This window comes from Cervus elaphus, chromosome 15, assembly GCF_910594005.1.
Source record: "Cervus elaphus chromosome 15, mCerEla1.1, whole genome shotgun sequence".
NCBI lineage: Eukaryota > Metazoa > Chordata > Mammalia > Artiodactyla > Cervidae > Cervus > Cervus elaphus.
The window spans coordinates 64,748,464-64,773,349 of record NC_057829.1 but is presented as its reverse complement, the minus strand read 5'-3'; the positions used below and the strand labels follow the sequence as shown (position 1 = coordinate 64,773,349).

Here is a 24,886-nt window from a genome sequence, read left to right as displayed (position 1 = left end):
TCACCTCCAGCAGAGCAAGAGCACACGTGCTTGCACACAGACCAAACTGTGTTGGGACCCTCTGTGCACCCGATAGGGTCCCCCTCATCCACCCACTGCGACGCTGACCTTCTCATCAACCCCATGATTTTCAGGTAACATCCCAAACAGGTGGGCCATCCTGGTGAAGGCGGAGACTTTTGTCCTGGAACCCAAAAATACTTTCAGCTGGAAACCCTCTGAAAGGTAAATCAGTTTGCCATTGCCTATTGGACAAGATGGGCAGCTAAAGCCTTTTAAGAGTTCCTGGTGATGCCAGGCCCTTTGAGACAGCTTCCCAGGGCATGAATGCAAGACTTGGCCAGATGCCATGAGCCCACCCACTCTTTCCAAAACAGAGCCACGTGGAGACCCCCAACACAAACTCACCAACCCCTCTCAGTACCACACGCTAGGCGGGCACCATCTTGTCCTCTAGAACTAGGATGAAAGGTCACAGGATACAGGGCAGAATGAGGGCCTCCTCCCTAACCATCTCTGGGGCCTGTCAGGCTGGGGGCTTCCCACAGGCTCCTGGTCACCCTGGGCTTCCTTCACCGACCCAGCAGAGACCCCGGGGCCACGAGGGAGCATGAGGCCCGGGGGCAGCTGCCCCAGTGCTCGCTTTCATGTGTTCACGCTCGGGGGCCCCTGCTGCTCTCCCTCCTGCCCTCCTCCAGTCTCCTGAGTCCTCTCCATTTCCCCAACTGACTGTGCCTACAGCGGGCACAGCTCCCCTTGCAGCCTGCTGCCTGTCTCACAGCCCTTTCTCCTCTTGCTGCCAGGAGCCGCCCAGCTCGTCCTTTGGCTTCCTCTGTTCCTGGATGGCTTTGGGAGGGGTTCACTGCAGAGGAGTTCGTGCCCGGCTGAAAGCAGGCAGAGGAGGAGTCCAGAGCCAAGTAGCCAGGGCTCCCAGGTGGAGGGGCTCTAACCTGGAACACCCAGGAAGCCGGCCCTCCCTTCCTTCCTCCTGGCCTCCCTCCCACTCTCCTTCTGCCAGGGGCCAGGCTGGAGTGACCGCACTGCAGCAGCCGCTGCAGCCGCTGCCCGCCTGCCTTGCGGCGCGCTCCCTGGTACAGACAACCGTGCGCTCCAGGTCTTCAGACTTTAGCTCCCACACCACATCCTTTGCTCAGCCACCTTTCTCCTCCAGGCTGGCCTCTCCTTTTCTCCTTAACAACCTTTCGAGCCTCTCCTGGAGGCCACCCCAGCAGCCTGCTCTACCAGCCTCCCAGAACTCTGGCTCCCTGCAACTTTCTCACACATTCTGTTCCCGGCAAAGCCAGGTCCCAGGCCTCTGCCTTTCACCTCTCAACCTCATCACCTCCTTCCTCACTCTTCCTCCTCATTCTTACTTTTGTCCTTCCCTTTCCATGTGCATCACCCCCTCCCCTCCTCTGGCTATGGGGACTTAGAACTCATTCCCTTCCTCAGGGGCTCCAGAACTCAGGGGCTCTGGAAATGTCACATCCCCAATAACTGCCCTGAGATGACAGCTCTGGTCTGAAGCTGAGAGGTAAGTTATGTCCAGTTACGCAGACCAGGGGCTGCAGACTGGTGGCCCATGAACTGAATCAGGCCTGGAGATGTATTTTATTTGACCAACACAGAGTTTTTAAAAGTGAAATCTCAGCACCTCTAGGCTGGGCCTGTGCAATCCAGCTCCTGATTCTGTGGCTCTTACCACCTCTGTCCAGCCTCCTCGGCTCTCCTGCCGACCTTCCCCGCGGGGTCCTGGAGGCACCTGTCCTCATGACCCCTGCAGCCTCGCCCATCTCCCTCCTAGAAGACAGCTCCCAGGCCTACACAGGATGTTCCTTCTTCTTCTCCTGTCACAGGTCATCCTCCTCTGGTTTCCCGCCCTCTCCACAGCTCCCCTGCACCCAGACCCCAAGCATCTGCCTCTGCCATCATGCCCCTGCGAGGTTTGGTGTCCAAGCCCTCTCTGGTTCCCAGCTCTATGTTTCTGCCCTCCCCTCCCCTGCCCCACCCTACCCCAGCTTCTTCCTTATTTCCCTGGCACCTGGAATCCTGGGGCAGGATTTGGAGGCTGGAACTGAGGCCTGGCACTGGGAAGCTATGCCCATGACCGTGTCCCAGTGCTGCTGCCGTGCTTCCTGCTGGGGGCATGATGGGCCTTGATGGACCACTGCACCATAACTCTGCAGGAAGAGGGTGCAACAGGAAGGGCATCTTCTTAGCTGCTTATGCAATTGGTCCTTAACTAGTTCTGCTGACAGGGCTGGGACTCAAGTGTCAAAGTGGAGATGGACAGTGGATCACACAGCTCTCTATCATAAAGGAGCATCACTGTAGCAAAGCCCCTCGTATTGAGGGCTAAATAGAGTGCTACAGTACAAATAAAAATTGAAGAAAAACTTGGCCCCAGTTTTTCCAAATTATGGAATGAGGAATCCTCAACTCAGCCCTATAACTGTTGCCCAGTGGCCCAATGACCACATCAACGATTGGCCTGATGGTCCCAGGGACAGGGTGTCCAGTCTGTCTGTGACTGCAGGCCACACTGTGTGGGCCTTCCTCTGTTTCCTGCTCTTGACCTCAGAGCCCATTTACCAAGGAAGAGACACAAGTAGGCACAAACACACACAAATCCACACACCCTGAAGATATCAACCTCTGTTGTCCATAAACCATCATGAATGTATTCAAGCTGCACCTTTAGAGCACCGAAACAACGGGAAGAAAAACATTTCAACAACCTGCTCAACGGGAGAAAAACATTTCAACCCAGTAGTTCAGTGGTAGACAGAAAAACCCACAGTGATTTAATTTTAAACCCATTCAATACTTTACCTGTTACTGGGCACCGTTGTGAGACACTGTCCCACATCCCTCAGATCTATCAGAGGCCCTTCTCTCTTCTCTGGGCTCACCCACGTGGCTGGATGAGTGGCACTGGATATGGCTGCTCCTGTACCTGTTTCCCCAGCATGAATGCAAGGAACTCCCCCTTGGAGAATCCGACCTAGGGGAGGGCCGGTGGAGGGAGTGCGGGTGAGGTGAAACAGCAGGGATTCGGGGAAGTGGCAGGCCAGGTTCACACCCTATACTACATTCTTTTAAAGAACAGGAAGTGAGAAAGGAATTCTTTCCAGTATACCGTTTCCTCTTAAATATAAGAATGCCAACTCCAGGTAGCAACAAGGAAGGGCTAAGAACGGACCTGAACTTTAAGAGGTGAAGTTTCAGGGCAGCTGGAGTTGGAGATCTAGGGAGCTGGGGACAGAAAACGAAGCCCCTGGTTTAAGGCACTCCTTTGTGGACTCAGAGGGAGAGAGTGCAGGCTAGGAAGGGTGGGAAGTGGGAAGGTTGGTTCATCTTCCATACCAGTTACTACTATCGCTATTCTTTCTATGCAGGCATAACGTTCTTGTCCACAAACACACCATCACATATACAACCACACTGTCCCACATACTGGAACAAGCCCACTTCCCAACTGTTCCCTAGCACCCCAGCTTCCAATGGTGCCTCCAGTACCCTGGGTCTATTTTTGCACAATAATTCCCTCCAATATGCACACAAAGCCATTGCTCCATCTCACTTCCTCCCGAATATTCCCTTTACTAGGCACCCTGTCTCCCTTCTCCAGGGGCTCCTCCTGTCTGGTCCATCTCCACTTGGCTAATTCCCCCCGTGGCCCCTGTATTGAACTGTTGTGTTGTCCATTTCCCTGTGACAAGGGCTCTGGTTACAGAGTTATTGATTGGTTTTCATGCAGACAGATGGGCCCTTCCGAGCTCCCATCGAAATCCCTGGCTGTATGGGCTGATTGTTGCCTCTCGGGGTGTAGGATTGCACTGGAGACCACCCTCCACGCAAGCTCCTTTGCCCAGACTGTGGACGGTAATAAATGGAGGCAGCCTGAGCGATAATAAAAGCAATTGAGTAGGTTACCTGTGCAGACACAAGATTTATGCCTCTTCATATTTGATGTGATTGTTTTATTGAGTTCTCAGAATAGTTGGGACACACTTTATTTATTTAGGGTTCCCCCCTCTAGTTTCCTCTTTGAATCACCCTCCAACATGCACCTGGAGCTTTTGTTACGGACAACCCCTCCTATCTCCCTCTTTCCTAGAGTTGCCAGCGGAGGTAAGAAGTCAGGGCAACCAGCCATCACTCTCACCTGAAAGCCATCTTGTGGCCTGACCTCCCACTCGAAGCCTGCCCACAGGGAAATAGACCAATACAACTGCTGGCCAAGACATCTAAAATAACTGAGTGAACAAAGATGGCTTTTCAGGGGGACAACTCCAGCTCATTTAAAGAAATAAGAGTGCCAGCAGTCTTGACTATTTCATGTGTTATTCTAATGAGGGGAAGGCTCGTTAGAAGAAGGAGACGTTCTCTGGGGAAGGACAGGTGGGCAACGGTCTTCCGACAGAAACTGGCACATCTGTCCACCAGAGGTGGCCTGATCCAGAGGACCGAGGGGCACACAAAGCAAGTCCTTTATTCTTATTTTTCCCATTCCTCTGTGGGGAGAGGCCTTCTTCTTAACCTACCAACTTGCCTTGGCTCTTGGCCATGAGACCAACAGCCCTGACCACCAAACAAGTGCAAGGGTATGGAAATGTAGTGAGCAATGCAGCCTCTCTGGTCCAGCTTTGTGCCAAAACAGGTCTGTCCAAGAGTCAAATATGCGATGTTCTAGAACCTGAGTCTCAGAAAGAGAGACACAGACCCCAGCCCTGAACGTGTCTTCAGCATTCCCTTGGCTGGGATAAGTGGCTCCCAGCTTCCTTGGAAAGACCTCTGAATGAACAGCTAGACCACCTGTCACCTCAGTGCCAGATTCTGACGAAGACCTGCAGATGACATGAGATGGAACTGTTTAACAGCCCTGGGGCTGGTGCCTTCTTGAAGCCAGTGTTGCCACCACTAGGAGAGTACATATGCTCACTTATAAGCCAAACAGGTTAAGGAAGGGTGTGGGTAGCAGGTGATTGGTGGGAAATTGACTCTGGGAGGGTCCACTTGAAAGATCTAGGAGCTGGGAGTGCCCTGGTCCCACATAGTATAGCGCCGGCTGAGAAAGCTAAAAGATGGATGGCCTCCTTGTCAGCTCAGTCCAAGACAGTACCCTCAGGGGGATCTTCAGGAACACTTGACTCCCGCTGGAGTCTGCGCCTGTGACTTCAAAGGAGCTATATTCCCTTCCCAGAGCAACAGCCAAACCTGAAGACGTTGGCATATAAATAGGAAAATCCTTCCTGCCTAGCCAATTGCTCAGCAACATAACTAGGTAAGTGACTGTTAGCAGGGTGGGTCCCCCTCCACCTCCTCCCTCTCTGGGCCATTTCCCACATGAGCTTTCAGTCTCAAGTCACCTGTTTATAAACAAACCCCCCCCCCCACACACACAGCAGCAGTGTTTAAGCACAAGCTGAAGAGCTGGCAACTCCACACTCAACAATCAGTAACCCAAAATTGAGAGCCATTCAGATAAATTCCGCATGCTAAACAATCCAGTCCAGCCTCCGGATGTTTGATGGTGGTTTCTGGGAGTGAGGGTGAGATTGGGAGGCCTACCTCACCTACTCCATTGGCTCAGAGAGGTACTGCTATGAGGATCTGCCAATGGAGAAGGAAGGTTGGATGTCCAAGCCTTTATCACAACAGGATCAGAAAAAGCCAAAACCATTTTTAAAGCAGGAAAAGCAATTTAGTTTATAACCATAATAGCATATTTCAAGTGCGGCGACAGCATCTGTTTGGGGGAGGAGAAGATGAAAACCCTTGCGATTTGGCTCACGTGGATAAGCACGTGTGGACTTCCTTTCTTGCCAACAGCCAGTACAGACACATCCTTGATTGTGAGTATTATAAAGTGCCCAACACAAGTGGCACCTCACCCACAGTAAAGGTCTAAACTCGAGAACCATGTTCCCCAACACACCATACTTTCTACACAGAACATCTCCAGGTTCTTCCTACAGGGAGTGAGAATTCACAAAGTTCCTGGCATCAGCAGTACCAGCAGAAATCCCACTTTTAGCAGCCTTTAGGGTGAAGCAACGCATCTCAGATAAACCGTCCCCTTCAGAGCAAAGCATCTGGAGGTATAATGCTAAGGGCATCGGGCCCAGATGCATCCCCCCAGCCCTGATTCAGCAGCATACCAGGAAGCCCCCAGAATTCTTTCCCACATATGAATCACAATGCAAAATCAAGAAAACTCTGACCAAGCCTTGCTGATAAAGCCAGCCAGGAAGCCTCGCTGCAAACCCAGGGCTGGCTGCCCATACTGCCAGCGGCTTCCCTGTTCTCCTCCCACACCCTTGCCATTCCAGCAACACCTGCCCACAGATGGCTATTGTTCCACACCCAAAGGTAGCCTCTGTGTCCCTCAGGTGTTCGCGCTCTGTGTTGAGCAAATTCTGCTGCTGTCAGAGCTGTTAAACCGAGGTCATTCTCCCACTCTCGTCCCACTAGCAGCTCACTCTTCTACTTTCTCCCAGTTCTGGGGAGTTCACCTCAAAGCCTCTGGAGCTTGGGTCACCCGTCCCCTGTTCTCCGTGGCTTTTCAGGATGAGAGCATTCCCAAACTTTTGCATAAGCCAGCTTCCCAAAACATCTCAGCCAGTGAAGGATATAGTGGGGACAGGGGGGAAGAAGGGGTTCTAGGCAAGGGGTGCTGCCACCACACCTGCACTGACTGTCCCAGTCTTCCATGCCCCCAAAGCGAAGCACATTGCTTTGCCCAAACATATCTTGAGCTCCTCCAAAGGCTTGCAAATCCTATCACAACAAGATTGTTCCAGAACACCAGCACCCAGTCCCAGCAACACTGCTCCTCAGCAGGGCTTCTCTCTTCCCAAGACCTCAGTTCAAACCCAATCCCCAGACCAGCAACCAGCCTAGAGGTTGAGAGGAGACATTGCTTTGTCCCCTTCCCACTCCTGCCTGAGCCCCAGAGCTTCCCCAGCCTCCTCCACTGACTTTTAAATGCGAAAGATTCATTCCTCTCCCAATGCAGGTGGTGGTGGAGGGGGGAGGGCCCAGTCTTTCTCCAGCTCCTTTGGAAGGTGTCTGAATGTCAAACTGCTATGCTCTCAATACCTAGCTGAGCCAGGCCCAGGGAGCTGGAGGGTTTTCGGAGGGTGTATAATTAGCTGATCAGTATTATGTTACCCTGTTCATAACTGAATAACCATTTTAATACAGATGGCACACAGTGGGATAATTTCTGGGGTCGCCTCGCAGTACGTTACAGCACGAGTGTGGCAGAGGGAATCTTCTTTAGCCAAGGTACATTCTACCAGCTAATTTTACCTGCTGTTTTCAGGATGATTTGGGATAATTCCATATCATTTGCAAAATATTAAAAAAAAAAAAAAGAACCTTGATACGTGATGCCAGTTTCAGAAAAAGGCACCAGCTGAATTATTAGTTGCTCTGATAATGAGCCTATGAAGAGTGTAAAGAAAAACACAGGTATGAAACCCTCAGCCTTCTTCTCATTTGGGGATTTGCCTTAAAATGCAAGGGGCAGGGGTTGAAAAGCTGGCCAAGGCTGTCTGGAATTTGCACAGGGTCTCTGCTGATGTCAGGTTGCGCAGTTCTGTGATGGGAAAGCCATCCTGGGTCCCCATCTCCAAGTGCCCCTGTTATGTGCTATACCTGCCACATGTATACACTGGCCTGGGTGGGGTGGTACATATGTGGTGTGCACGTGTCCTGGAGAGCACACTGGAGTGGCTCGAAGATTGGGAGACTACCTGGTGCCACTGTATGTTGAGCTGACTCCAGCCTCAGTTGTCACCCTGTGCCTGAACCTGTCATCAGTGTAGCCTCAGGCCTGGACACAGGGACTCTAGGTGGTTGGAGGCACCTCCTGAGGTTCAGCCTCAGAGTCCAGAGTTCTCCATCCTGACTTGGCATCCCATTCCTTGTCTAGCTTCTCTGCTCCCTGCCAGTGGGTGGCTGGTCGTTGGTGTTTGCTCTACAGGCCTGGATACTGGTGCTAGTAGGCCAGAAATTTGTGTGGAGCTGGCTAGCAAGGCCTGGGCTCCCAGGAAGGCCACCTTTATAGGAGTCAGCAGAGATGATGGGGTGGGGGGTGGGGAGGTGAGGAGCCAGGACAGGTGGCTGCCCCGGGGAAGGGAGCATGCCTTTAGAAAGGGAAGTCTGTTTAGAGGCTATGAATAGGACACTGGTCATTTTAAAGGCTTCGGCTGTGGGCTGTGATTGTCTCTAGATACCGACTGAGGCGCGTAATCTTGGAGTCTTAATTACCACAAACACTTGGATTCATTTCCAGGACGCCAGCGGGAGAAGCCTGGCAGGGAATACCCAGTCCTGAGCTGGAGACAGCCCTGTCTGTCTGTCTGTCTCTCTGCCTCCCAGGTCCCCTCTCCCTGCCCAAAGGACCTGGGGGCCTAGGAGCAAGGGCACGCAGAGGCTGGAGGAAGAACGGAGCTGGAGCTGGGAGAAACTCTGGTGCTCGGGAGCTGGGAGCTGGAGCCCCACCCTGCAGCCCAGCATGGCTTACTCACCTGTTGATGGAAGAGACGCTGGGCACTGTGTCGTTGTCACAGATGCCCTCCGCCAGAAGCCGGTCCCGGATCTCCCAGGCAAACATAGTTGGGTTCTGTCGCTTGTATTCAGCAATCTTGTCCACAACTTTGGGTGTTGCCACTTTCGGCTTGGAGCCGCCGATCACTCCAGGTTTGATGCTGCCAGTCTCGTAGTACCTGCGCGGGGAAAGCCAGCAGGGTCAGTGAGAAGCAGGCGGTGGCAGAGAGTGGGGACTGCAGGCTCCGGAGCCGCTGAGCCACTCTCCCGCCAGAGGCGGTGGTGCAGAGGGAAAAGACCCAGCCTGTCTGAGCGGGCATCCAGAGCCACTCGGCTAAGGCAGGGATACATCAGAGGGTGAGGGCAGGGACAACAGGGACACTCTCTCCCGGAAGGTGGTCTTACCAAAGGCTGTGCGCCCAGCAGCTGCAATAGGCGACTGGGGTGTGGAAGCCTGGCCTTTCATTTGAGAAGAGCGGGAGGAACGGCACTTGGAGGCCTCCCGCCCATTCCCACTGAGCACAGGGCCCCTGTGGGAACCAGGACTAACCTTGCGCCTCTCAAGCTGATTCTTCTCTTCTCCGGGCACCCATCTTTACCTTCACCCTATTCCTCCAACCCTCCCTTCCAAAGAGAAGAGCTGTCCTTCCGTTTCTGAAGACAGGAATCCGGCTCTCTCCCAGGGAGGACGCTGGAGCCTGGCAAGCGCGCTGGACTGCGCTTCTGGGGCCGCAGTCACCACCTGCGTGCCCTTGCCAAAAGGAGCCGCTCTCCAGATAGCCCCAGTCAGGGATCTCCCACGCCCGCTAGCGACTTGCACTTTTAGCCAAGCCCTTGGCTGGAGACCCAGGGCTGTCCAGCCCGTGAAGCAGACGGGGGCATCTCCCAGGGGCGGCTCCGCGACCCTCACCTGCCCAGGATTTTGCTGACACAGCCGTGGCTGACCCGCAGCTGCCGGGAGATGTCGCAGGGCCGCACACCCTGGTGGGCCAGCTCCACGATGCGCTGCCTCACCACGTCGGGCAGGGGCCTGCCGTTCACAAACACCCCCCCGAGCTGGTTCACACCCCCGTGCCCTGCTGGGGAGAGACAAGAAAAAGACACAACACCCCACACACAGCAGGGACCGGCCATTAGTCAGGGCCCGCGCGCGGCCCAGGATGTGCGAAGGGAGCAGGCAGGGCGGAAGGGCCTGTTCCTGGGCTCGCGGGCGAATGGCAGCCGCCGACCACAACGCAGAGGATTAGGGACCGGGAGCCGCAGGGCTGGAGAGACGCGGAAGTGCAGAGGCTGGGCGGAGGGCTGGGAAAGGACGCGCGACTCGAAAACCGGTACGACGCCAGGGAGAAAGTGAAGATGGGATGGGCAGCGGGGCAAGAGCGGGGAAAAGGGGAAGAAGGGGAGAAAAACAGCCAAGTGGGAATTAACGCCGGCAGGAAAGAATGTAGGCAAGAGAGGGCCGGGGGAGGACGGTGCGGAATCCCGCCTGAGCCACAGGCGAGAGGGAGTTGTCGGAGCGTGCTTGAAAGTGGATGATTTTGGGGTGTTGGGTAGGAGAGGAGCTAAGTCCCTTACATTCTTCCCTCTGCTCCCTACCTCTTTCCTTGTATTTATTTGGAATTGGAGTCTTCCTACATCTTTCCCCGTGTTTTTGTTGTGATTTTTTTTTTTTTTTGACGGGGAGTTTTTCTTTCCTTTATGTTTTCTATCTTTAGGTATTTGGGGAGCCATACCCCCCCCCCCGCCCCGCCTAGGGTTTAAAGTTTAAAGAAAGCCAACTGAAGGAGGGAAGAGGCTAGGCTGGAGAGGCCAGGGCTCAGAGTCTGCTGCGCTCCGAGACAGGGAGGCAGTGGAGAGCGGCGAGGTGCCCGCCAGCAACCACAGAATGCAAACTGCTTGGGTTCATCCGCCTGCCGCGCTGCGCCAGGCTGGGGACCCACCGCCTCACCCAGGACGCATGGTACAGGTCGCCTAGGTGGGCTCAAGGTTCACAGGGCACCCTGTGCAACCAGCCTCAGCCAGCTCGCATCCCTCTGACCTTTTAGACCTCCGCGGCCACTCAGGAAAGGGGACAGCAAGGGCGTTTGCTCTCCTGGGCAAGAGGAGGCTGCTGGGTCTCCAACCTGACTGCTGCTGCAGGCGCCCAACCTCGGAGCCATAGTGGTCGCCGGATGCCAGGCCTGAAGGTGCTGCCTGGCGCCCCATTCTCCCTGACTCACAGCAGTCTAGAAATCCTGCACCCAGAGCCATCAACACGCAGTCGCAGTTACTGAACAATCCAAGCAGAGAGTGGTAGCGGCAGAGTCCGACCTGACCGGACCAACAGCCTGCAGCCCTGTCCTGCTAGCCTCTGGCGACTTTCGGAGAAAGCGGGGACACCTGCACCCGGCTCGCTGCTCTCCCGTCCCCTTCTTGGGGGGCTGAGAATAGGGGCCGGCTAAACCTCTGGGGAGAGGCCGCCGATCTCCAGGCTGGGGGAAGCCGAAGCCTCCTATCCTACCCCTCACCCATGCTAGGCTCCCTACCTTCAGCCCCACTCCTCACCCTCCCCTCCCTCCAAACCCGACCATCAATAATTTAGGCCCCGGGAGAACTCGCGTTACCGGTATGAAAAGGCGGCAGCTGCGGGCAGATTAAAGATGAATAATTCAGCCTCCCCGGGCTCCGGGCCCAGCCCCTCGACCCCAATCTAAGGGGTCGGGAAAGAAAGGGGGTACGGCGGGAGTCCAGGGCTGGGGCCGAGGGCCGGTGCTGAGTCGGGCCTAGACTGCGCCACCGCCGCCGCCGGCGCTGACTCTGGCTGCCGCTGCCGGCCGGCTAGCCCGCGCCGCGGTCTCGCCCTTCCTTCGACCACCTTCGACTCGCCTTGCTCCCCTCTGGGCTTCAAAGTGGTACCCAGTGGGCGGCCAGGACTCGGCAAATCCCCCGCGGAATCGGCGAGAGAGGAGAGAAAGAGCAGAGGCTGCGGGGCCAGGAGGCCGGCTGGCTGGGCGAAGACGGTGTGGTACCCGGTTCCACTCCCTCCGAAAAGGAGACAGGGTTTCAGGCTCGGCTCGCACAAACCGGCGGCAGCCGGAGGTCTCTGGCTCGGATTTCCTGTGTATGCTTGGAAATTATTTAGGGAAGTATATTTTATCCCAGGAGTACTTTTTAAAGCATACATTACATATATATGCTAAATAAATGTTTAGAGAAAAATGCAGCTCTCCCTCCCTCCTGGGCTCTCTTGTCCAAAGCACAGATCCAAGCCAGCTCTAAAAAGTTTCCGTGTGAAAAGTTACAAATCATCCTTGATTGATTATTAATCTACAGAAAAGTTTTCTATTTAGAATCTATTTACCTTTGGAGGGAAAAAAGCCTGCAAAAAAAAAAAATCTCTGAATTGTTTTCCAAGCTAAAGACATGACAAGAATTAGATAAATTCAAATTTAATTTAAATAGTCCTCCTTTCCTATTTTAAATTTATTTTCCCCCTTCTCTTTTTTTCCTGTAACATTTCTTTTTCTGTTTTCTTGCTCTTCTTTCTTAGCTCTGGTTTGGGTTTCTCTCTCCTTTCTCCCCAGCTTTGGCATTTGCCTTCCTTTTGTTCTTCCCACCTCCTTTTCTCCCTCTTTTCTGATCCCCTGGCCAGGTTACTGGCTGGATCATCCTTACTAGCGATTGGGAGACTGGCAAGGAGCCTCTAGAATTAGAAGCAGAGCAAAGCTTTGGGACCACCTGGAAGGCTTTTCTGTGTGATATATCGCTGACTTCGATTTCTCCTTGGAACCCCTCTTTGTTTTTAGAGCATCTCCCCAGGAAAGGCAGAGAAAGATGACCACCACGTCCGGCCAATCTCAGACTCCCAACTCCAGGACACCAGAGGGGAAGTAGGATGGAAGGCAAGAAAGAAAAGAAGAGGAAGGAAGTATTTCAAACCAGCCCACATGAAGCCTTGCCTGGGCTGGTAGGGCCAGGAGAAGCTGGGAGCTGAGGGTCAGAAGGGGGCACCCCACCCCCAGGCTCTTCTGCCTGATTGTCCTGACACTGAGGCTGCCTGTGTGGGGAGTCTTCTTCTAGACAACCACACTCTAAGTTCGAGAAAGATACAGATGAGAGGAGGAAGGATGGGGGAGGCAAACAGAAAATAAGTAAACATAACACAAAACCCTAAAAACTGCCTGCCCATTAGTCTCCCAGCCCCAGGCAAGAGGGTGGCCAGGGGAAAGGTGGCTGGAGCCAGGGTCATAGGCTGTGGATCCACTATTTAAGAAGAAGCAGGTGGAAGGAAAGAAGAAAGGATGGGCACCAGGGAGGTAGGAAGGCAGGTAGTAGGAGAAATATGAGTGACATAAGGCAGAAGGAAGAGAAGGGTCTTTAGATAAACCGAGAAATGGGAGAAAGATGAAGAACGAAAAGGGGGTACCAGGAGAAGCCAGGGTGCCCTCCAAGATGGGATCTGAGCATAAGGGGCCAGAGCCGCCTCAGGACAGGACCGGACTGAGTAGGGTGGGACGGGGAGCCCCGAGCTGGGACAGGAGCCGGGCGCCGGTACTCACGGTGCATCGCGGAGAAGGGGTCTGCTTTGCAGTGCATATCCATGGGGAGGCAGAGGAGCGGGAGCAGCGCGGCCGCCGCCGCCGTGTCGCCTCTCAAACTCAACTTCAGGACTTGAGGAGAAAAGGGAGGGACGGTGGGGGAGGGAGGGTGAGTGGGCGCCCGGCTGCGACCCGGCGCTCGAGAGCGGGGGGCTCTGCGCTGCGCTCCCCGCGGGGACTCCTCCCGGGCCGATCGGAGCTCGCAGCCGCAGCGGCCGCAACTTGCCACCGTCGGGGCGCGGGGCTGAGCGGTCAGCAGAACGGCCCCGGGGCGGCAAGCCGGGCCGGGGGGACCTGGGGGCGCATGGCGCGCGCGGCAGCCGCGGCCAGGGCTGAGACTGGGCGGGGAGACGGCTCGCTCAGCTCCCCTGGAACCCGGTCATCCAGAGGCGGCAGTCGGGAGTGGGCGAGGAGCAGGGGCGGCCCGAGGGCGCTGGGCGGGGAGCTGGGCCGCTCCAAGTGCCGGTGAGTTGAAGAAGTTGGCAAAGAAGTAGCAATCCTCGGGATGTCCGAGCCGGCGCCTTCGGGAGGGGAGAGCGCGAGCCGGGCCCCCGCCCCCGGAAAAGGCTGGCGCGCGCCGCCGCGGCCGAAGGGCCGGGAGGGAGGGAGGGAGCCGAACGACGCCGGCAGCACTGGACTGGCCCCAGGTGGGTTGTGTTTGCGTGAAGACTCGGCCGCAGACTGGAGCCTGGGCTCCCGGTGTGTCTCTCTCTAAAAGCTGCAAAGCCCCCTCCAGACCCCCTCCCCCTCCCCGCGCTGGGAGATGGATGACTTGTCAGACAAAGGCAATAGATTCCACCACTCTGTGATTCGCCAGCGCCGGAGCCCGGAGCTTCGGCGAGGAGGGCCCCGCGCCTGTCACTCCGGTGCCGGCGAGGGGAGGGCAGGAGAGGGGGAAACAGGAGGGAGGGAGGGAGCAGCGGGCGAAGGAAGAGGGAGGGAGGGGAGTGGGCCAGGGGGAGGGGGAAGGGGAGCCTGGGATTAAAACTACACTGAGAAACGAAACTCGCCGATAAGATAAACGTTAGATAAGGATAAAGGGCGGCCAGTCTAATGAATATTCAGGCAACGACAGAGGACCGCAGAGCGTGCCACGCTCCGAATCCGGCTCGAAGTCCCAACTCACCCAGCCCTGCCATCCACCGTCCAGTGCCCGCATGAGCCACGGAGACCCCAGCTCGGTCCGCATCCCTAGTCCTGTTTCCCCCCGCTACTCTCAGCTGAGTTCCCTTCCGTTCCTCCTGGTTCTTCCTTCCTCTCTCTGGTCCTTCCCTTTCGCCTGTCCCTCCTGAGGTACCTCCCCACCCACACACCCCCAATTCTCATTCCGGGGCAAAGTGTCCGGCAATTTGTCCTCTCCCGTCCACGCGCGGCTGCGTGCAAGGCTTCCCTCGTCCCCTTGCCTAAAGGGGTCTGGACAGTGCAAAACGCTCGGTGTAGAATCGAGCTGGAGACCTCCGGGGGGGACCCACCTGCCTCAGTGGGACCCAACGGACGGTGCGAGAACCCGGGGACTTGGCTCCTGGACCCTCGGGTGACCGGGGAGGGGACTTGGGGAGACAGTGCAGAACGACCGGTTGCTGGCGGCAGCGGAGGCGGGAGACCGAGGCTCGCTTCGCTCTCCCCGGCTGGGGAGAAGTGGCTGCGAACGAGGCTGAGCGCCGCCCGCTGCCAGCTCGCCGGATCCAGAGCCAGCGCAGGAGGCGCTGCGCGCTCGACCCGGCCCCGCTCCTGCCGGCGCCGCCGGCCCAGCCGCCGCAGCCCTCGTCCGCACTCGCTCCCTCGCTCGCTCGCTCAGGTTAGCTCTCGCACGCACCAGGCAGGAGAAGCCCTTTGTCTCCTAACTGGTTAAGTACAGAATATCCGGGAGATCTTTATGAAATATTTTCCCTCCTCTCATAAATCATCTTGGCACTTCAGCTGATGTTTTAACTCTCTCCCTCCTTCGCTCCCTCCGCACCCCCCACCTTCCTGGGTCTGCGAAAGGGCGGCTTAGGAAAGCCCGCGATGCGCTCTTGCAGCCGGTACTCGAGGCAACTCTGGCCCTGCCTGCTGACCCTGGCGCCTGCAGAAGAGCCGCGGACTCGCGCCGCTGTCCCTCTGTCCGGAAACCTAGGCTGCAGCTAGGTCCGGGGCCGAAGGCGGCGGTCCCCCCCACCCCCCCGCTCCGACTCAGGTAGGAGGAAACTCCTATAGGGCCTCTTGCACGGGGGTTTTCAGAGCTCCCTTCATCCTCGCGCCGGTTCGGGCCAGGTCCAGACCGACAGGCTTTCAAGCTCCCCACTCTTTAGGAGGTCAATCTGCTGGGATCCTGGCATTTCCTCTCCTTCCTGGATCCTCCGGAGCCCAGTTCGTTTAATCCACTTGCGGAGTAACTTCTGGAAGGAAAAGTCCGCTCCCCGCCTGCACCCTCCTTCCCAGCCCTCAGCCCCACTTCCCTTGGGCGGCCCAGCTGGTTCCCTCGGGCGCGAGATGAAAGACCCAGGGTCCAGCCCCGAAGGTCAGTCTCTTCCTCTCGAGACCTGCAGATGGCGCTCCTGGGTTTCCTTTGGCCTCACAGCCCCACGAACACGCACTAACTTGGTGTGGGGAGCGAGAAAGGAAAACCGTTCCAGGCAGCCTAAAGGGAATGGCTCTCGGGCCTGGGAGCAAGGGGCTCTCGGGTGATAGCTGGTACAGCCTCGGGCTTCTTTCAGGGAGGTAATTAAGTCACAATTGAGATGAGCCCCCCCCCCCGCCCCCGCATGGAGGAAGGGTCTTCTTTACTGAGAAGGAGCTTAATACTAAAGGAGCCCTTTGCCCCTTTGCTCCTTATGTTGGTCTAGGAAGTTGTCGTAGGGAGTCTGAACTCTTGGAAAAACTGGACAGTGGACAGCACCCCTGTCTGCACAGAGACTCAGATTTTTCTAGAATCAGCCAGACATATCCTTAGGTTACACATACTATGAAGAAGTCTGGGTGCAGACAACAGGCTTTTTTTACATACCAAGGAAGAGGGATTTTCTTCTCTTGTAAAGACAGAGACAGTGCACAAAGTGTGCTGGAAGTTGCGCTCACACACCTATACTTGACATGTACCCCCTGAGAAGTGAAGAGCCTTCCATGACAGTCCAGTTCCCAGGTAGTCCCTGAGACTCCAGAACCCCACTCGCCCTGCTCCTGAGACACTTTTCCCTGCACTACACCAGCTGGACATTCACCCTCCTACCAAGCCAGCCCCTGGCAGCTTCCTTTTTGGCTCCAGCCCATTCAAGAGCCTAGAAAACCAAAGAGCAATATTCCATGATGATTAGAAACCCTTTTAGTCAAGCCCTGGACTTCTCCCAGGGCTCCAGGCTGAGGGGCTGGCACAGATTTCTCTCCAGAGGCGCTGGTCTCTCCCTCTGATCTTCTCTTTCCTGTTCTCCCCTTTCTTCTTCTACAGTCTTAGTGGGGGGGGGGGGAGTCAGAAAGGAAAAAAAGGAAAGAAGAAAGAAGAGGAAAAGAAAGAAAAAGAAAGAAAACAACCCAACCCCAAACACAACCCGGGCTCCGACCTGTCAGGGTTGGTTGCTTTTCCCGTCTGCCTCTAAATGAACCTTTTCTCTCTGGTGTTTTCAAAGCGGCCCTTCCACCCCCAACCTAGGGGCATTTACACTTCAAACAAGGCGCCCGCCTCCCTGCGGAAATTTAAAGGCAAATAAACTTTTGGGGAGTTGCTCTGATACCCATCTCGGGATTTGCTTCATTAGCCGCCTCTGTGCATCTGATCTGCCCAATAAATCTTCCTTGTGGATCTCCGCTCCTTCACCTTCTCTGCTCCCTTCCCTGCCAGGCTCGCCTGGCGCCTGGTGCCCCCACCCTTGCCTCCTTCCTCGCTGAGGAGCACTGGCCGCCTGGCTCTCCGGCTGTCTCCTGCCTGCTCTGCCGGGTGTAGGTGTCCGCGAGGCTACGGTGTCCACTGAGCTTCTCTCTCCTCCCCCACAGTATACATATGCAAAGGCACCCCAAGCCAAGGGCAACTAGCACCCAGAGCTCCCAGATGCATTTCTGGGCAGACTGTGCTTGAACTGAAGTGCTCAAAACCCTGTCCACTACCCCTAATTGCACCCTCTCCCTACACGATCCTTCGGCTCCTTTTCACGTTTCGCATGTAATTTCATGGACTGAACTCCCTAGTCTGGCCCAGTGCTTTCTGCCCTGGCGAAGAAAGGCTGAGGGTTGGCTGCCTACCCTCTGCAGGCGGGGCCCTGACCCAGGGCCCAGATGCCTGGCCTGGAGCAGTTGGGGAAGGTGGCTGGGCCTCTGAGGGGAGGGGTTGGTGGGGGCCCAGGCAGCGTCTCAGTCATGGCCCTCCTGGACACCTCGGCCAGCCTTCCTCCTTCCACTCCTTCCACCTCCCGGGGAGCAGCAAGGGGAGCCAGGGCTGGGGCTCTGAGTGAGGGGATTAGAAATTCCGAAATTAAATGTATCTCCCTAGGAAATGCTCCCCACAGTGCGGACCAAATTAATGCATTAAAGTTCAAGGCGGGGAAAGCTGTTTAGAACCAAGGGGGAAAAAAAAACGAGTCCAAAGGGAAGAAAAGCGAAAACAGAGGAGGGAAGAGACAGAGAAGGGTGGAGCAGAGCATCAGCTCCACAGCCAAGCTCCTTTTCAGAATTATTCCTAGTTTTGGAAGTCACCACCACCAGAAAACAAAATTACAGGAAAAAAAAAGTTCGACTGACAATCTAAGTCTTGGACAGCCAAGGTCCACTGGCCCGCAGGGTCCCGGGGTGCCCCTGGGGCTCATCCTCTCTGGGACCAGGTCCCAAGCCGCGGCCCACGCACTCGGGCCCCACTCCAGCTCGCCCTGACCGGCTCCGGCCGGACCCTTTCTCCTCCTCCACCCGCTTCTCTCCCCGCCCCTCCCCCTTCCTAGCCCTCTGGTCACGTTGGAGGATGGTTTTTTTTTTTTTTTTTTTTTGGAAGAGCTTCTGGTACAATATGGAGCACCATGGGCTGCAATTTCACACTCCACGGCACATTCCCCCTAAAGCTACTTTCTTTTTTTTTTCATCTAAGACCCCCTAATTTCTGCTTCCTCGCTCCCTCCCTTGCTCCCTCCCTCCCTCCTGCTCTCACTCTTCTTTCCCCGCTTTTGTTCCCAATATTTGGGCTCCCTGCGTGAAGCCCGGGGGGCCTGACTCCCGGCTGGCCCCGCCCGCTCTGTCTGTTGGTCCTGTGGAGGCCGGGCGCACGTGCTGCGCCTTTATCCTCCCCGGCCCCTCCTCCTTTAACCCGGCTTCTCCTCACAAGAGGTCCTAGCGACCTGCCGGCCCTTCACAGTCCCTTTGACGAGAAACGACAATGCAAGCCACTTGGCCACCAAAGCGGCCTCTTAGCGGCACGGGCCTGCCAGGTGGCTGCCGCCAGTGGGCCACCAGACTAGGGAGCTGGAAAAAAAAACCCACAAAAACTGTCAAGCCAGGAGAAACTGGGCCAGCAAGGCTATAGGGTAGAAGGTAAGGTAATGAATTCTGTCCAACAGAGAACAAGCTAGAAGACGGTGAGGGGGGGCACAGGAGGCCCAGTGAGGCTCTAGCACTCCAGGACACAGCCTGCCCTCCCCCCTGCTTCTAGACCTCTGCACAGCTGAAGGACCACTCACCCAGGGAAGGAGCAATAGCTTCCAGGGGCACAGTCCCTCTGCCTCTCTGAGCCTCTGTTTTCTTGCCTGTAAAATAGGGATAATTCCACCTGTCTTGCTTCTCCATGAAGCTAACCAATAGGAAAGCATTTTAAAAACCAAACATGTCTACAGTAGATTGAGGAATAAGTGCCTAACTTTCTGAACAAATAGGGAAGAGGGGGATTTAGGCACTCAGGTAGGGCAGGGTGTGATGTTTCTCACCCAACTTCTACCCTATAAAGGTAAAGAGGATTCCTCACTGCTTTCCTTTCTGTGTTCCTCCCTTTCAGACTTTTTTCTTTCCGTTGTTATAATGCACCCTTGGCCATGTTCATCACTCTACTTTTCCCCCTCTGCCTTTCTTCCATTCCCACTTCTTCCTGCACCCCTCTCCCCACTGCAACTGCCAGAGGATCAGTTAAATACCACCCCCCCTCCAACAGCCCAGGTTAAGTGTGGCCTCGGGCGTGGTCCCCTTTGGGCCAAAATGGTTGGGAAGAAGTGGCCCGCTGGTGGAGACTTGGGTAAGGAAATTCCATCCAGTTCGGTTCCAAACAAAGAAAGTTGTTCCTCCCAGGACCTGCAGTCAACCTGCCAAAAGCCAGAGCGGAGATAAGCTGGTGGGGAGAGGCCTGGCCAAGGGGAGGAGTGGAAGAAGGGAGAGAGGAGGAAAAGAAAGGGATGTGAAAGGTGCTGAGGGACCAGAGCAGGCACGTGTCTCTGGAAGGGCCGAGGAGGCTGGTTGGTGCCAAGCCGAGGTGCCCACCTGGCCATCTGCCCTCTTCACTTCCTCCCACAGGGTGAGAGAGTCCCAGTGAGGCTGAGGGTCTGTGGCGAATAATGATTAACCCTCTTCTCAGCCAGGCCCTGAGCCCTGAGCCTGACCTGGCTGGTGAAGGGCGATTGTGCCGGCGGACCTCGGACGTCCCCAGCGACACCCTCCACCGCCACCGCCAGGAAGGGGGCTGCGGAGGAAGGGGACAGAAGGCAGCATGCGGGAAGCCAAAAGGCAACGGAGTGCAGGCAGGGGGAACGCAACTTCAGATGCTGGGCAGACCAGGGCAGTGAAATAGCCACCGCCAACGTTCAAGGAAAGGAAGGGGCCAAACGCGGGCGAGGGCGCGCGGCTCCGAGGCGCTGAGGAATAGTGGAAGAGGGGCGGGTGAGTTTTCCCCGAGTTGCAGCAAGCACCAAATCTACTCTCTCGGATCCGTCCGCGGCGCGCCCGCCCTCCCTGCCTCCTCTTCCAGCAGCTGTGCGGACGTGAGGAGCAGGCGGAGAACGCGCCAGAGCCGAGAGCGGGTAAGGAAGACAGGGGGAGCCCCGCCAGCCAAACAGGGAAGCCAGGGGCAGAGCCGCCCAGGCAGGGGCCCGGCTGCTCGGCGCCGCTAAGTGGCCGGAGACAAAGGACCGGAGCGGAGGGGAGAGGGTACCACGGTGGGGAGAGAAGGGCTGATGAGACAGGGAGAGTACCAAGGAAAAGGGGTCTCTTTGGGGACTGGCCGAGGGTCGTCTGACCCTGTCGCCTTTGCCCACCCCACCCTGGAGGTGGGACGTCCCGGGGGCTCACTATCGCTTGGGTTTCAAGCCGGAGGGCCTGTGGCCTGGAATCGGGCAGCGGGGTGTTACTGTGTCTGTGGGGTCGTGTGTTTGTGTATGCGCGCGCGCCTGTGCGCGCGCGCGACAAGGCTTAAGGAAGGGGGGAGGGGTGGAGAGGGGAGGGCCTTCGCCTTTGGGTCAGACCCCTACCCCTGGCTGCCACAAGCCTCCGCCCTCTATCCTGCGCGGTCCAGAGCGGTCCGTCCACCTAACTTGAAGCAAAAAGGCTCAACCAAATCCCTCTGGAGTCGGGGCACGGACTCTTCCTAGAGAAAGTACTTTGGTCTGAGACTTTAAGGGTTACTCGCATCCAGGATTGTTTCTTAACTTTCTGCAACTGTTCCTGGGAGGAGGGGCGGGGGGGGGAGATGCAAATAAATTTCGGACAGAAAAAAAGCTCAGGTCCCAGTAGTTGACTCCGGCTATCTCTGAACAGGCTGGTCGGGAAGTTTAAGACCTGCGGATAACGAAGATAGAGAAGAAGCTGATGCAGGGAGGAAGCCCCTTTCAATTTCTAAATCTATGGAGAATTTCTGATGTGTCTCCCTGAGGGCTGAACGCCTCTTGGTGAAGGGATCCTGTGAGTGTGTGTTGTGAGGGTGTGAAAGATGTATGAGGCGGGTGGAGTGAGCGCCTAGGCAAACAGCTGTGTCCCAGGCGGGGCTGAGATAGGCGCTCATGACCCATACCCAGCACCTCCTCCTCCCCCCTCTCTGCCCTCAGCCGAGGCTGCACCGAGGCCAAGGCCTCCTCAGCCTCTTCCAGCGGGGCCGCCAATCAATCCTGCAGGTCAACACAGCAATTAATAACGGGGTGAGGAGGCCTGGCAAAAGAGGGCAGGAGGCGTCAGGCTGTGTCTCCCCCAGGCCCCGAGGGCCCGGCGGCGGGAGTAGGAGGGGTCTCGGAGGGCATAAAGACCCCTGAGAACTCAGCATGGGCCCAGAGCCGCGGGAGGGAGAGGCAGGGGACCAGCGACAGGGAGGCGGAGAACCTGCTGGGTCAGGCCAGTGGAGTAAAGGAAGGTCATTAAATAAAGGACTTATTTTTATGGTTCTGAGAGTAGAGGCGTCGATGGCCAAAGACCACAATTGACCTGGTAGCCGATCCTTTTCAGTTACCCCTTCTCTCGCTTATTTTCTGGTGGTCTTCGCTGTTTCCGGACAGGCTCAGCGATGGTAAATAAAACCCGCATCCTTCGCAAACCCGTCTGCGGCGGTTGAGCCAGGGCGTCCGCCAGGCACGCTCGCTCTTGCGCGTAATTTTGAACCAGCCGTATGGGTCTGAGAGGGGACCGGGGGCCCTCTAGGGCACGCAGAGTCCTGGTTTGTGCTGTGCCCCGGCCAGAAGTGTTCAAAAAAGAGGGGAGGGCCGAGGGACCGGAGGGGGGCAGTGAAAAAAGAGTGAAGGCGCCTTGGAAGGGAAACATTTCCGTGCTCAGACCCAGCCCTGCCTCCTGCCCTGCTCCGCAGTTCCTTCCTACCCTTCCCCAAGGCCCGGCTGGGCTGGTGGGAATGTGATCCCCGCGTCGGCCAAAGCGGGGAAAGGAGGGAAGGGAAAATTGGAGTGCTGTGCGCAGCTGGTCTTCCCCGGCCGCCGGGCCGACCGCGCCGGGAGAACGGATCGTCGGGCAGATGCAGGTAGGCGCAGGCGGCCCTGGGTAAGCGCCCTCGCCTCTTGTGGAGTATCCCCAGCGCCAGGAAACTTGAGATGAGGGCCCAGAGAGGTGCCCAAGGATGCCCCCACCGCTCTGCCTTCTCCTTCCCGAGGCGCTGGGGAGTGGGTCGGGCTGTGTCTTCCGGGAGACTTGCAAGGACTGGGAGCCAGGTCCACATACCCCAGGCCTGCGAGGCAGTGAGAGCCGCCTTCCAAGAGGGAAAATGGCAAAGTGGGAGTGTCGTGAGCCTGAGCAGACAGGACCGGGAAGGAAGGAGGGGTGGGGGCAGGAGGCAGTAGGAGGCAAAATAAATAGATTCAGACAGAGGGAGAGAGAAGCTCTGTGCAGGAGGGGAAGAAAGGGGGAGAGAGGTTCCCAGGAAGGCCCAGCCATTAGGTCTGTCCTTGGGCTGCATATTTATACGGTCGAGGGGGTGCACAGATGGGCTCTCAATTGAATTCCATCTTCAACACCATCAGAGATTGATTTTGTACTCGCTTTTAATTTTGCCATAATTAATTAGATCATTACAACTGTTTGCTATTGATCTCCCTACTTAAACCTCTGGTGCGGAGGGGTGGCCCAGATCCCTAAAAGCCCAAGAGGCCACAGTTGACACTCCTGGGGGCCCAAATTCCCCCTGGGGGCCCAAATTCCCCCAATGAGGACAAGGCCCCCAAGAGGGAATGGAGGTGGGCAAGGGACTAGGCCAAGAAGCTACAGGAAGGGCAGTGCTGAGGGTGGATAATCAATTGAAAGAACTAGAGCTTGAGCTGGTAGATGTGGGGAGGAGGGAGAGGAAGAAGGTGATTTGGAGAAGGAGAGGAGTGAGGCAAAAAGGTCTGGAGTTAGTCCTTGACCTCTGTGGTATTATTTGAAAACTCTTGGAAACCTGATCCAACCCTCTCCCTCCCCGGCAATCTGAAACTAAACTTGGGTCCCTGGCTTCCCACCCCTGTGCTACATCAGGACACCTAGTGGGCAGACAGAGCTGAGTTGGCACACCTGGGGGAGGGAAAAGAGAGAGAACAGCCTTCCACTGCCTTAGCCCATTGGGTAAGCAGCTTCATTCTCTTCCCTACTCGGGTCCCCTGGGGCCTGCCATCCCTCTTCCTGTCCCAGGGCTCCCTGGAGTTGTTTATTTTGGGAGCAACCTTCTCTCCATACACATTATCTACTCCAGTGCTTACACTCTGGTTCATACTGAAATACACAAGACCCTCACACGTGCACAGAGACTTGTGCACACAGTCTGTCCCCACCACTAGCACACATGCACATGCACCCACACTCCATCCCCGCTAGAAACTAAGGCCTTCCCAGTGCTCCCAACTTGGGGGAAGTCGGGTAAAATATTTCTACACCGAAGGAAAGCAAAGCGGAAAGACCAAGTCCTAAACGCACAGCAAGAGAGCAAAGGCCAGATTCTGCAAAGAGACCAAGAGAAGTTGTAAAACTCACGTTTTCTGGGTGGAAAGTTTTTCGTTGGTTTAGAGGACACTGGGACAGAAGGCGGGAGGCCTCAGCGGTGGGGAAGAGGCCCCGGGGGGCCCCGTCCCCAGCCACGCCGCCCGGCAAGCGCCAGAAATAAAAGAGAAGTGGAGTCCCTCAGTTGGCCGCCCCCATGCGTTTCAGTCACCCCCTTGCCTGTGGCGCCTCAGGGTCCTCCTCGCTCTTACCTGCCCGGCCCGCGCGCTGTTCCATGCTCTGCTCCCCGCCGCAGCCGTCTGGGCCTGGGTCTCGCTTCTCGGCTTCTCTGCGGCCCGACAGCGCGTCTCGCCTTTGCCGCCGCCGCCCTGAGATCTGGGCGCAGTCACCCAAGACCGAGCGGCTCAGATAACCTGGGCTGCCCGCCGCCTCGGCTGTGCGTTCCGCTCGCGCCCGCGCTCACCCAGCCGGCCGAGCCGAGGCACAGCCACGCGCCCAGGAGCCCCAGGCTCTCCGCCCCGCGCACACGCGCGCACACGCACCCCGGCCCCGAGCCCGCCGCAGGCAAGCCGCCGCCGCGCTGCCGCAGGCACCCAGAGACCGAATCCCCAGCCTAGACGCCGGCACACCCTCTCACCCCACCCCCCTCTTCTTCGCTGTCACTCTCTCCCGTCAGTCTCCAGCCTTACACGCAGGGGCGTCTTCACTCTCATGCGCTCCCCAACTTTGTGCGTTCCCCTTCTCCACGACGCTCAGCGCTCGCCCCCTGCCACTTTCTCCACCAGCACTTGCTCCGCCGCCTGCCACGCACGCCTTAGTCTCAGTACATGTTTCCAAGATTCCTACAAATGCACCCCAACTTTCTTGGGCGACATAATCACTCTCTGTCGCCAATACATTGTGGAACTGCTCGATAAATCCCTTACAAGCCTCTCCTGCTCCGAAATTTCTTTCCTTTAAAAAAAAAATCAGAATTAAAAGGAAGAAGTTCTGGCTTCCCTGCCTTCAGGAGATGAGGCAGGCTCAGAGGAAAAGGAGAAAGCCCGGAACCCTCCACTGCTCGGCTGTGCTCAGAGGCCCACCCGTCTGAACCACCCCCTTCCGAATGATTCTGGTCTTCTCACTCCAAGTTTCTTGGACCCTCAGATTCACACCTCTCCAAGCACATTCATGCTTTCCATCCCTGATCAAAGGTTCACTTGAGCTTTGTCCCACCTCGGGCTCTCCCAACCTGGAATTTACACCTCTCACACCTTGGTCACAAGTTCTCTCTCAAACTTCTACACCACTTTGCCCACACACCCCCTCTTATACTCCTCCTTCTTACACACTCACACACTTCTCAAGCACCGCTACTCCCACTTCTACCCCCCAGGTACCCTTTTCTCATCTGCCCCATTTCACACTCCCACTCACTT

The 24,886-nt window shown here is 56.5% G+C and overlaps 1 protein-coding gene across 12 annotated transcripts in view; it reads right to left on the bottom strand.

Annotated features, from left to right (window-relative positions):
- PAX2 (paired box 2) overlaps positions 1-24,086 on the bottom strand; it is a 90,221-nt gene extending 66,135 nt beyond the window's left edge. For 7 of the 12 annotated variants that reach the window (XM_043926819.1, XM_043926813.1, XM_043926810.1 and 4 more), the window contains exons 1-4: positions 23,720-24,086; positions 13,098-13,208; positions 9,470-9,638; positions 8,541-8,738 (exon numbers count right to left, since the gene is read on the bottom strand). In XM_043926819.1, the coding sequence (XP_043782754.1) occupies positions 8,541-8,738; positions 9,470-9,638; positions 13,098-13,208; positions 23,720-23,744 (503 nt within the window). In that variant the 5' untranslated portion in view covers positions 23,745-24,086. Of the gene's footprint in view, positions 1-8,540; positions 8,739-9,469; positions 9,639-13,097; positions 13,209-14,262; positions 16,495-18,766; positions 18,785-23,719 lie in introns of those variants that run through there. The other 5 variants (XM_043926815.1, XM_043926811.1, XM_043926820.1 and 2 more) reach the window with 3 other exon arrangements.
- Between the last annotated feature and the right edge of the window lie 800 nt (positions 24,087-24,886).